At 35.5% G+C, this 13,215-nt stretch overlaps 1 protein-coding gene across 3 annotated transcripts in view; it reads left to right on the forward strand.

The window, feature by feature from the left end:
• rogdi (rogdi atypical leucine zipper) overlaps positions 1–13,215 on the forward strand; it is a 70,190-nt gene that overhangs the window by 41,530 nt on the left and 15,445 nt on the right. For 2 of the 3 annotated variants that reach the window (XM_069847661.1, XM_069847660.1), the window contains exons 2-3: positions 3,001–3,072; positions 4,364–4,495. In XM_069847661.1, coding sequence (XP_069703762.1) covers positions 3,001–3,072; positions 4,364–4,495 — 204 coding nt within the window. Of the gene's footprint in view, positions 1–2,615; positions 2,760–3,000; positions 3,073–4,363; positions 4,496–13,215 lie in introns of those variants that run through there. The other variant, XM_069847662.1, reaches the window with a different exon arrangement.

Below are 13,215 nucleotides of genomic sequence, written 5' to 3' on the forward strand. Positions count from 1 at the left end.
CAATCTTTTTCAACTTGTGGCACACTAAAGATGTAATTTAAAATCCTGCGACACATTTAGGCCTATATAATCTACACCAGTGGTTCCGAACAAGGAGGGAATTTTGAGGGTTTTAGGAGGGAATGTGTTTACCGAATATTGAGTTGTGCGCACAGGCTGAACGTTGTCTCTAGTGGACTCACTTTTTCACTTTTATTCTTCCAATTTATACGACAACTTCTACTATATTCATTTTCTCGCGGTACACCAGAGGATCATTCGCGGCATGTGCCACGGCACACCAGTTGAAAATGGCTGTTCTATCATATAAGTAAAAACCGTTAAAAGTACCACATGCGTTCTTGAGTTGCAATACACCATGCAATGTTATGAATAGTGTGTTAACTGTACGCGTTATTTAGCTATTCAACAGTAGGTACGTTGATCCTTCCCGCTTAGCAGGAAGCTGCGATTACAGGTCTCTTATTCCACGAGATCATTCTTTTCTCTGTCGATCAGTAAGGACGCCATAATCAAAACTGAAAGTGATGACGTAACTGCAGTCGAATATTCAAATAAAAAAAACTGAGCTCCAGGAAAGAACATACTTTTATCCCACCTCAATTAAGCAATTTTTGGGCATCTTTAGAAGAAGTGGCTCTTATTTCACAACAAAATTCTTAGTGTTTCTCATGAATTCTCTTCTATCCCACTGCCTCGGTTATTCATCCACAAGATGTATTATCTTCCACATGTATGCTGAGACCTCCTCTAGAAAGAGAAAAATTTGAAAAGACAGTCCATTATTTTTCTTCAAAGTAAATGTACTCGTAGACGAACTTGACCTGGATGAAGACAATATTTATTTGATGAAATTTCTTGCTTGAAGAAATATGTGACATCAGAGAAAATGGCAAAGTGGAATGAAGAAAATCCTATTCATTGCTTAAAGTGGAGTGGATTTTTTTGTGAGAAAACTATTTCCTGTGAACAAGTCCAGAAGTTGATTGAATTATCTCTGTGTCCTGGAAGTAATGCTTCAGTGGAGAGAATTTCTTCAATGAACGTGATAATCCATAATGAGCTTAGAAATTGTTAATGGCATGTTTGCTATCTTAACCAATTTCAACATCTCCTGTCAGGATTTTGCTGAATAACTGGGACCTAGAGAAGACCTGCTTAAAAAATACACTCTTCTGAAAAAAAAAAAGTAGTTTAGCCTGTTGCAGTATTTTAGTTCTTTAAATTCCGTAAAAACAATATAAGTGAACGGAAAACTAACAGATAATTAAAAGTATTTTTATATTTCGATATCTGCCCCCGGAAATGTGAAAAAAATCTGATAACCTTAACTTATTATCCAAATATTGTAGTTGTTTTGAACCACAGACTACTCAGTTTCTGTTTTAGAGGAGATTAGTGTAGGTACAGTACGAGTGGCGAAGCTCTTAAGAGGCTTTTGAGGCTTAGCCTACCCAAAAAATTTGAGTTGTTATACCTAGTAATATTAGGGCTATAAGATCGTAATAACGATGTATGACTTGGTTTAACTCCGATCTTCCACATATTAAGTTCACTCTTGGCAGCCATTCCAGGATCCGAAAGTTCAGTACGAGGCGAGGCTTGTGGCCATAAGCCTCTAAAGAAGTGGCTACGACCTTGACTCGTAAGCTTGACGGGACCGGGGAGGAGGTAATCTCCGTGCTAAATTAGGCTAGCCTTAACGTCACAATAATACGTCGCGCTATATTGGTGTTCTATAAATGGGCTGTGTTGTTGAGCGTTAGTTTAATCAAAAGTGCATGCGTGTATGTGTGTGTTACGTATTAATTTAGTGTAAAATGGCTCACACTGAGAGAACATTGAGGTCATTATTATTTATTTGTAGAATTGAAAGGGAAACCGTTTTAGTTGGACGTATGAAACAAAATATGCTTACAAAGCTAGGAGATCGACACTACATTTGCATATTAAAGTACCGGATGGAGAAAGACAAAATAGAAATGTTTAATTTTCGTGGTATAAGAAATATCCATGGCTAACAGGGTGCTCTGAGACAAATAAGTTATATTTTTATACCGGTATCTGTATTCTGTTTGAGGGTAAAAATGAGTAGTCATCATTTTGTGGGGTCTATGTCACAAAAATATTTTGATAGAAAAGTCGAGAAACATCTGCTGTATAAAAAGATAATTATAACGTAAACAGATTTTTTCAGACCACTATTTTATTTACCGGTACGTCATTTGTAAATATTTCACCAAAAGGAAAGCGACTCTTTTCCAAGGATATTGTAAATGTAAACGATGGTTCAACTCACTCAGCGTAAACAAATTTAATTTTTAAGGGGTGTTATTGAAGGCTAACACAGAGGACAGAACAATATCAAGGATGGAGAAAATATTTAAAATGTAGGAGAGAATGCAAAGAATAGTATAGCACGCTACTTGTTCAAGAACTTAAGTAGAAAAAATCTCCACTGGGTCTCGTTTTTTCAAACTTTTCCTTTATTTTGTTATAATGCACTTATCCCACACGTAGCGTTGTATATTATACTGTACTATTATGATGGTTGAAGTATTTTTTAATAACTGCGCTCTTATAAAGAGCATAATTAAATGTAAATGACTGCAGAGTTTAATACGCATTGCAGTCGACATAGCCCATTATACCCTGAAGTGTGTTGAACATGGTTTGCCCAAGGAGTCGAATCAATCAAACTTTCTCGTGTGTAACTTGTTAAAATGGCGGACACGGAGAAAGAGGAAGCTGCTAATTTGGTAAGTTTATTTGAGTGTATGAATAATTCACAATTGCTCTATGTTGAAATTGTGTTTGGGTTATTTCTGTATGCACGAATATGATGTACAGTGACATTTCTTGCAAGTAACACTGCAGTTCAGAACGAATTAATTGAGTCTAGATGAATTGTAACACTACAGTTTAGGTTATGTTTGTGTTTGTCATTCTGAGTGACGTTCTTACCTGTAATAATGTTGTTATATTTTTCTCTTTTTACAGCAAACGGAATTTGAATGGGTCTTGCATGAAGAGGTTCATGCAGTTTTGAATCAGCTTCACACTATTTTACTGGTATGTAAAGTTACAGATTATTAAAATAAATTTAAACTGATTTTAGTTAGCCTACATGTGCTTTTAATATTGAGATTGACCATTTTGTACGGTATACCTGTTTTTTTAAACTTAATTTTCTTGAATTCCTCGCATGTCATTTAAGCAAGTACTTCTGCAAACATTTAAGGTAGACCTATGAAATTAATTAACTTGAACTTTTTATTGGTGCCCCCAGTATTTTAACTGGGAAACTCACCACACTATTATGTATGTCTCACCCTGAAAATACACTTTTTGTGTTTTTCTTTTACATGAATGATAGTCTCTTCGAACACACTTGACTTAATGCAAGAGAATTTTAAGCATGAATAAGATAATTGTAATAGGCCTACATAAATAGGTAAATCTTTACAATAGCGTTACCAGTACCAAAGGAAGGTGAACAGCAAGGACTCCCCCAACAAAGACATTACGGGATAGCGTGGGACAGAGGGTTTTGGGTGGAATAGTGACATTCTTAGACAATTGTAAGTACTTCCGAAATACAGTTTCTGAATAAAGTCTTTAGTGAAAGAAAGGGAAAAATCTAACTCCATTGCAGTAAATCCGTATGTTGAAATTACACTCAGTGATAAAATAAAAAACATGTCACTTTAATTTCATTGTAGTAATAGCCTATGTAACATAATATAATACATGTTTCTTCATAAGGACCTGGAATGTAATATGTTGCAACAGTGTCCAAAAAATTTTCAGAAAAGTGATATATTGCAACATTATCCTTGAGACAGTGAGGTACCTACCGTGAGTCAGTCCCGTTAACAGGCCAAATCAGTTCAGTGTGTGGCATTCAGCATTAATGACAGTAGGGATGTCAGTCCTATGTGTCCTCCTTCACATCCCAAGGAAATTCAACTTCAGGGCCATAGTGATTATATCAATGGGGAAAATACATAACCACATCGGAAATCGAACCCGCGACCTTCTGGCTTTGCAGTGTTCCACCTTAACTGTGATGGCATCGCATGATCTTCTTGAGGCAGCAATCAGTATAGTTCACATTTTTTTTCCAAAAGTGAAATTAATGTGACTTGCTTCTAAATTACTAACCATATTAGTAGAAAACTGGCCAAAGCTGTATAGAAACAAATGCAAGAGAGCCCAATTGTTTGTGTAGCCAGGCAAAAAAGTAGGTTACTCTTCAAGTCTTTCTGTATTTCCCTGACAGTGGACTCCCAAAACTTCAGAGATGTAAAATCTCAGCACATTGTGTGTTAGTTGCTAATTTTCGATTTCTTTGTTTCTGCAGGAATGTGTCCGCCGGTTTCCTGTGCCCTTGTGTGGGAATGATGGCCCACTAAAACAGGACAAGTTTGTGTTGACAGCACCACCAGAACTCAAGTGTATTGTTACTCTAACAGGAGACAGTATTACACATGCGGTATGTTTATGTCATTCCAGTTTGGGGGAATAATCCATTGTTTGTCATTGTTATTGTGCATAACTTTGCTGTTATTAATGATTTATTTTAGAACACTTATTATGCCATTATCAATAGTGTTAGGACTGATATTTAACCCTTGCGGTGAATTTCGGTGAAGCCCAGATGGCCTAATTAGTTAAATCCACCTCTTCAATTCCATCCTGGGCCTCCCTGGGATCTTCTAAGATGCGAAAGAGAGAATAGTGTGCAGAAAGCAACGGGAAGCTACTGCATTATCTTTCCCAAGAAAAAGTGCAAACATGGCATGATGAGTGAAAATAGGAAAGATTGGAGAATGCTGAGTTTGCAGTGAAAGACCTGCCTTTGGACAGAAAACTATGAATGAATGAAATAAATGAATCAATATAAGTGACTAGTTGCAGGAAATGGAACCTAAAGTCGGATTTTTCACATTTTTGTTCTTTGTGGTTTCAAAAAGAGGATGAAATACTGAACATTTAAAACAAAATTCATGGTTCTAGGTGTTATAGTTTTTAATATATCACTTATTGAATATTGATATTATATTATGTACTTTTCGAGAAAAATGCAATTAAAGTTTTCATTTGTTTTCTTAGCAACTGTAAGAAAGATTTAGGTATTTAAGAAGCACTGTGTAAAACTACATCCTAGTTTAGTATGTAAAAAAAAAGTGTACAGGTAGCGCAAGATGTCAAAACATAGAAATGCAGTTTTTACACCGCAAATTCGTTATTTTGTTCTCCTGTAAAATTTCCTTTCACGACTTTAGGTCCCTTTTCGCACAACGGGTCACATATAGTGTCATAAACTCTAAAGAGAAAGGGAATTTCATGAAGAAATAGGATGTCTCTTTTATTTCACACATATATTTTTTGCTGATAAGGCTGTCCTATAGTGAGCCATGGTTGTACGAAAGAAAACAAATTAAATATGGTAATTCTGCAGAAGAACTAGACCAAAGGAGACATCATTCTTTCTTTAACAATTCTGTACTATGAATAGTATAGAGTACTAAGTACGTGGTTTTACTTTCCAGAAAATAACCTAGAGCTCTTCACTTGTTGTACATAGTAAAAAATAAATTTATTCCCGCCATATTGTCCACATTAGATGTCACCATTTAAATGTTAAACACGAATGTTTATTATGTTGATATACTACCGCCTTCATCAATAATCCCTATCTCCACTGGCACTAAAAATGCTTTCTTGTTAGTGTGGTCCAGGCCTAGGGTGACCAGACGTCCTCTTTTGTCTGGACATGTCCTCCTTTTTAGGCCTTTGTCTGGGGTCCGGGCAGATTTAAAAAAAATCAAGAAATGTCCTCCTTTTCGTAACTTGTATGCCTGATATTGTGAAATTATCTGATTTGACGCTTTTTTCAAGTAACTTGCCTGTAGATGTCAGCAGCATCAAGAGAATATACCCTTTGCCAATGATCATAACTCTCTTTGCTCTCCCTTGTTATGGTCATTGCTCACAGGTAGCTATACTTATTTTTTTGAAAGATGGGACATGACAGGAGCGTTGCGATTGGAAAAACAACTGAATGCCACATAGCATGGTAGGCCTGTTGCTATGGTAACAACGGTTGAGTTGGCAAACTTACGTTCTCACGTGGCAAATGCTTAATAGCTCTCTTGGCGACATTTATTGTACACACAGTGTTAGCATTGGTACATTTCGTGTTTGATTCTCTGTCGATTTTGTATTGTTGTCTTACTTTTGCGTCAATTGTCAATGAATATTTTAATGTCAGCCATCTTAACTTCAATTGCTAGCTTCCATCAGCTGGCAGCATGGTAGTCCATATTGGCAACATAGCACTGTAGTTCCAAGCTCGCCGCTTAACTGTCGTGTCCCATCTTTCAAAAAAACAAGTATAGTAAATCGAAAGATCGAGGTGCGAATGTAAATCTAAAAAGATATTTTCTGTCCTCTTTAATAATTATAGTTCCCTTGACTTTCATTTGTAGCTATTATTAAGTTTTGTCATAATTAATTTGTAATAAAATAGATATTAACATACTTTTAAGTATAATATAAGCCTAAATCTGTACTGTAAATAGGCTATTTTGTAATAAAATAGCTATTGACGTAGATTAAAGTATAATATAGGCCTAAGCCTAAATCTAAGTATATATATATATATTTTCGAACGGTGTCCTCGTTTTTGAAGCTTTGTGCCCTCTTTTTTATCGATGTGAATCTGGTCACCCTATCCAGGCCTCCAAACATCCACTGTCCAGAAATTTGCACCTGGACCTCTTGAGCAAACTTAATTACCTAGTTAAATTACATATCTCATTAGCACATGCCATTATGGCAATGATTCATCCATTCATTACTACGTACAATAGGTTAATAGTGTTAATAGTTCTAGGTTATTTTGTGGAAAGTACTGGGTGCTGGAAAGTAAAATCATGTGCTTAGTATTGTATATTATTCGTAATAAGCAATTATAAAAGAAAAAAATTATTCCTCCTGGTCTAGTTCTTCTGTAAAATTACCTACAATTCAAATGAAGTAAGAGTTAGTATTTTACTGTGGACCAAACTTGTGGTAAAACGGTTTAAGTACACATTACTCTGGCTCACTATAGTTGTTCCTTTGCCAACACTCTCAGATGGCAATGTGTAATGTCTAGAGCATGGATGGGCATTTACTGGTTTGCGAACCGAAAGTGCTTCGAAACTTCCTTCTAATGCCAAGAGATGTGATTTACAGTGCCGGTCTCTTCGTATCATTTCTTCTGTACCGTAAAAATCAAAACAATTGAGGATGTTAGAAGCAAATGGGTGTAAGTGCACTTTAGTTACTTTTGAGAAAATATGATTGAAAATGTTTAATCTTTCGTAAATTCCGTGAAGTTTTAATTTTAATTTAAAAAATGTATTATTTTGCACTGATATTAATTCGAGCTGAAAAATTGAGAACCAAATCACTTTCCAAGTTTTTGAAATAGACTCAATCTGAAAAAAATGAAACTTCTGACAATGCTATGCTTGGACTGTTTAATTCTTGTAAAATCGTGTAAGTATTCCAAACATTTTTCCAGCTACTTTCACCACAGAAGTTTCAACGACTTCCCTGTCAATGAATTGTTTTAGGCATGGCCGTGCATGCCTTACGAGAGCCTGAGCAATCTCAAAAGATAAAATAAAACAGTAACTTATAAGGACTATGTTGTCGGTATTTTGCTTTTTTTTTTTTTGGAATGTAGGTTTTCATGGCTGGCGTCATGAGGATCGATGTTATCCGGGCTAAAGGGCCGTGGTCTGTTGGAGCAGACCAAACATATGGTAGCAACAGCTCCAACAGATCATGTCCCTTTAGCCCAGATAACATCGATCCCTATTTTGCTTTTTTTTCAGATTCTGTAGATGTTTTTTTCAACTGATTTTTTAAAATTCATTAACTGTTTTCTGTGTTAACAACTTGTATAACACTAAAATAATTCAGAGTATGTATTGCATAATATGCAGTAGAATACTGTCCTCCATAAAGGTATATGTAATGATCAAAGTAATTTTACTAAAAAACATTAATTTGTTATCATTGAAAGGTAAATTTGTTAGTTTATGATTATTATTATTATTATTATTATTATTATTATTATTGCTATGATGATTACTATTGAATAATATTACAATTACGATTGCTATTACTATTAATTATAACAATAAACTACTAACAAGGAAGGCTCACCAAGTGATAATGGATTTTCACAACGATTTTCCTTCAACACGTTCCATTTGAAATAAGAAATCTCCTTATAAATTTTACATCTGGAGAAGGCCTAGCCTTCGAAATATGATTTTGTCAAAATAATAGTTTGACAGATATATAAGTCTCATCTCCGTTGCCATCGTGAAGAAGAAAATATTTAAGGCCCCAAATGTTTATGCATTGCCCTCAAATCAGGGAAGCTTATGAAAACTCGCCTCTTCAAGTTGTTTCCATCCGTCAGTGATCATAGTCAGTGTAGACTCGTGGCCCAGTTACCAAGGTAGACAGGCTATAGAGAGAATACCTCCAGAAGGTAAAATGGTGGAAGTGTTAACAGTTCCAAAGCACACAACCTTCGATTGTTCAGCCTCTTGACGTTTAGATGGCTTTAGAGCTTGGAAAAATTAATTCGGAAGTTCTCTGATAGTGTTTTGTTACATGGCACGAATATTATATTGCATCACAGAGATAGTGTGATAAAATCGCAGTTCTTAACACGTAATCAGTTTTCATCTCCTAGAATATGAATATATTTAAATAACTTATGGCTGGCATGAAGCCGGGTATCTTGACAACAAACCTCATAAATACTACTGTAGAATTCTGTTTTCATGTTAATGTACAGAACTGCTCTAAACCTCATTGTGAGAAACTTAATTTTCTGAAATGTTCGTGGTGCAAAGTTCAACTGTTTTTTGAGTACTTTACAGCAATTTCCCAGCGGCGGATTTTCAGGGGAGGCAAGGGAGGCCTGGCCTCCCTAAATATTTTGTCAGAGACAACACAAAATGTGTTATCTCCGCTCTCATGAGCTGAGATGGCAATATTCAAACTGACCGCGTTTCTAGTCTTAGGGAGGAACATGTAATTTGTGCTGCTAGCAACAGGAAGCGCTGCAGGTAGCACTATGGGGTGGAATACACAGAGCACAAGCACGGAAGTTACTGTACTACAATGACATCTAGCGACCTTGCGTTCTAATAGTTGGGAGTAGGTAGGCAAAGCAGAACTCAGCTCCTGGAAACCATGACAGAAGCTGTCTTGTTCACGCGCTTCATACCAAAAAGACGCCATGAAAGGAGTTGGTTTTGGCTTAGGCTCCTCGCTTCAGTTTGATGCAGTGAGCTTATAGCAATGGATGTGAGTGATATTGTGGTTTCACTGTTGGAGGTTCCCTTTTCACGACGAAATGAAATCGACAGAAGAATTATACTACAGCAAGGTAGACCTACTCCGAAATTTTCATTTCTTCAAAATGATAAAGGTAAGACCAGAACATTTAAATCCTCGTGGTACGATCAACACAAGTGGCTATGTGGTAGCAGTACGAAGGAGAATCTGTTTTGTTGGCCATGTATACTTTTAAGTAATAACAAAGGCGTCTGGTCATATGAAGGCTACAGTGACATGAAAAACTTGTCTAGGGCTGTAGTTAGGCATAGCTCAAGTAGAGACCACTTGAATTGTTACGTGGCATTTGAAGGACTCTGTAAACAAACCCTTAATATATCGGAAATGTTGAGCGAACAGAATAGACTGTTAAAAATTAAATACCATGAAGAAGTAAAACTCAACAGGGAAATTTACAAAATTTTAATTGATGTCACGTGTACTCTGGCTGCACAAGAAATCGCGTTCAGAGGCCATGATGAAAAGGAATGCTCTCTAAATCCTGGAAATTTTAAAACTATATTTCTTCTAGTTCTAAGTAGGGATGTGGCATTAAAAAAACATTGGGAGAATATGGGATACTTTAGAGGGGCATCGAAAACAATTCAGAATGAACTCATTGAGTGCATTGAAGAAGAAATACAAGATTTCATTGGAAAAAGAATTAATGAGGCCCCTTTCTTTGCCTGTATTGTTGACGAGACGACTGACATCACTGAAACATCTCAGTGTTCTATCACTGTTAGGCTAGTTGACACAGAAGGTGATATTCAAGAGTTTTTCCTTGGTTTCCATGATGTTAGTGAAAGCAGAAATGCTGAAGGCTTGTGTAATGTACTGTGTAATGTTCTTCAGAAATACGATGTTCAAAGTAAGTTAGTGGCTCAAACCTATGATGGCGCAAGTGTTATGGCGGGTGAGTTGAATGGCTTGAAAGCTAAAGTTAATGAGCTTGCTCCACAAGCTTTATTTACTCACTGTTTTGCACACAGATTGAATTTAGTTTTACAACAGAGTTGTTCTAAAATTAAGTCTGTGAACATTTTTTTCTCGACACTTCATGGAATACCTGCCTTTTTTAATCGGTCCTCAAAGCGTACTGCTATTCTCGACAGAATTGTGGAACAACGTATGCCTACAAGCAGTGATGTCAGGTGGAATTCTAATACCAAACTCATTTCTGTAGTGCACACAAAAAGGGTAAAATTAATCGAAGCTTTCAATGAAATAACAGATTTCCTGGATTCAAACGGTAATTCAGCAAGGGAAGCACAAGGATTTATAAACAACCTACGTGATTTCAATTTTGTTTTTCTTCTCTTGACTTTCCAAGAAATATTTAATAAAACTGAGTTATTATTTAATATTCTTCAGAAGAAAAATGATATTCGGATGTGTATCAATGCAATTTCAGATTGTGTCTTGTACATAAGAAATTTAAGGAGTGATCAGCAATCCAGTGTATTCATGGAGGCTGCTGGAACTGCTACCAGGTCAGATTCATTGACTTCTTTCAGAAGAAATAAATTAATGGAAGAATGTGCTCCTTACAAGTATAAGCAACTGTACTTTGAAATTTTGGACAATATTTTAACACAGTTGGAATCAAGATTTCAAAATTATGAGAAATTGAAGTTTCTTGAATTAGGTGACACTACTCGATTTTCAATTTATAGTCAGCATTTCTCTACTGAAGCACTAGATTCATTATTTCAGAATTATGAAACTTATTTTGACAGTGTGAAATTGCGTGTTGAGCTTCAAACTGTGCTTTCTCCACTGCACAAGGAGATATTCCATGCCAAGAGTTTGAGCGAACTGATAAAGAAGATGATTGAAAGTGAAACAAGTGAAATTCTTCCCAATGCCTTTAAACTTTTCTGTCTTATAGCCACAATTCCTTCCACAAGTGCTTCCGTGGAAAGGAGTTTTTCGTGTTTGAATCGCATAAAAACTTTTTTGAGAAACTCCATGACTTAAGAACGGCTCTCAGCATTGGCATGTATAGCTATTGAAAAGGGGATCCTCCACAAACTTCAGAGTCGACCCACATGGAATGATGACCTGATCGATCGCTTTGCAAGGAAGGAGTATCGTCGAGTGAATTTGCTGTTCAAGTAATGTGAGTACCGATATATGTATTTTTAAATAGTTTTTATTGTATTCCAATGGATACCATTCCATTGTGGAATCCTGGGAAACGAGAATGCGGATGCTTTAGCAAAGAAGGGCAGCACTGCTACTTACAGACCTGTAACTAAATCTACGTATTACTCTGTGAAAAGATTTATTAAATCTACATACTTAGACTTCAACAAACAAAATTTGATAACACAATCCCAAGGGAAAAAATGGAACTCTCTGCATCAAAATCCACAGTTAATTCCCGATTTACCACGAAAATCGTCTGTAGCTGCATTTAGATTGGCAACAGGCCATGATTGTTTGGCCAAACACCTGCATAGAATTGGAATATATCAGTCCCCTAACTGTCCATTGTGCAACTCAAACCAAGAAATGGATTTGGAACACCTCAAAATCTGTGCTTCAGTGGCTGGTCATGATAATATCTTTAAAAATATTGTAGTGCAAGAGGTGAAATGACTTTATTGTCAAATGCCTGGCATTAGAAAACAACAACAAATAGTTTTTATTTGTAACCCTTCATCACGTGCTGGCCTCCCCAAGTTTTGAACCCACCGTCCGCCACTGATTTCCACTACTGTGATCAGTACTGTGAGTAATTTCAGGTATGCTTACATTTCCTTATCATTTCTTCCTAGATCATTCTATAGTCAATCATGAATATTATATATATATATATATATATATATATATATATATATATATATATATATATATATATAAATTTTCTTTCTGATGTTATTTTCATAACATATTATTTAAGGAGATTTTGACAGTACGGTGTGCAGCTAGATGAGATTTATTGCCCGATATGTCTAGCATATAGCACTGTTTGCATTAGCTGTTATAGCTCTGGATTGAAGAATTTGAAAAAATCATATCTCGAAAACTAGAGCCTTTCTGGATATATAAACTTATAGGAAGGTTTTTTTTTTATTTCAAATGGAATGCATGGGGGAACAATCGTTGTGAAAATTCATTATCACAACAAATTGTGTATTGTACACTTTCATATGTTCATTATGTATTCTGGATTCTTGGAGTTAGCCGAAGGTGTTGGTTAGATGTTCCTTATTTTGAAAAAAAAAATATATATATATATATATATATATCCTATATTAATATCTTGTATTATCAAAGCAGATAAGACACCACTTCCTTTAATTTTACCATTTCAATTTGTTTGCAATGTTTTATTCTTCTTTTTACAATTAATTAAAATATTAATGACATGATTTTAGATCTTAATGAATTGATTACATTTATTAAATTTCTCTTTCCTCAAACATATTATCCTTAAATGCATTCCTTTCCGAAAAATAAAATATGACGAATGATGCTATTTAGCGGAACAGAAAAGACAAAAAAGATGAAAGTTTCTAATTCGCAAATCTATCACTTTTTCGCAGGTAACTTGGATTGTTACTGCATCTGCATATTAAGTTGACTTGTATCGCTAATCCTTTGCTCCATTTACATCTTCTGCTACCCCTAACATGCCCACCCCTGACATGCAATAATGAACTATTACAGTACTGTAAATTATTTTTAAACTCAGAAACTGAGAAATTATTAAAATGCTAACAAAGAGTTTATAGTAAAAATAAATAAAGTTTTGAGAAATGCTATGATATTGATAGTTTGCAAGTATTA

This window comes from Periplaneta americana, chromosome 15, assembly GCF_040183065.1.
Source record: "Periplaneta americana isolate PAMFEO1 chromosome 15, P.americana_PAMFEO1_priV1, whole genome shotgun sequence".
Lineage (NCBI taxonomy): Eukaryota > Metazoa > Arthropoda > Insecta > Blattodea > Blattidae > Periplaneta > Periplaneta americana.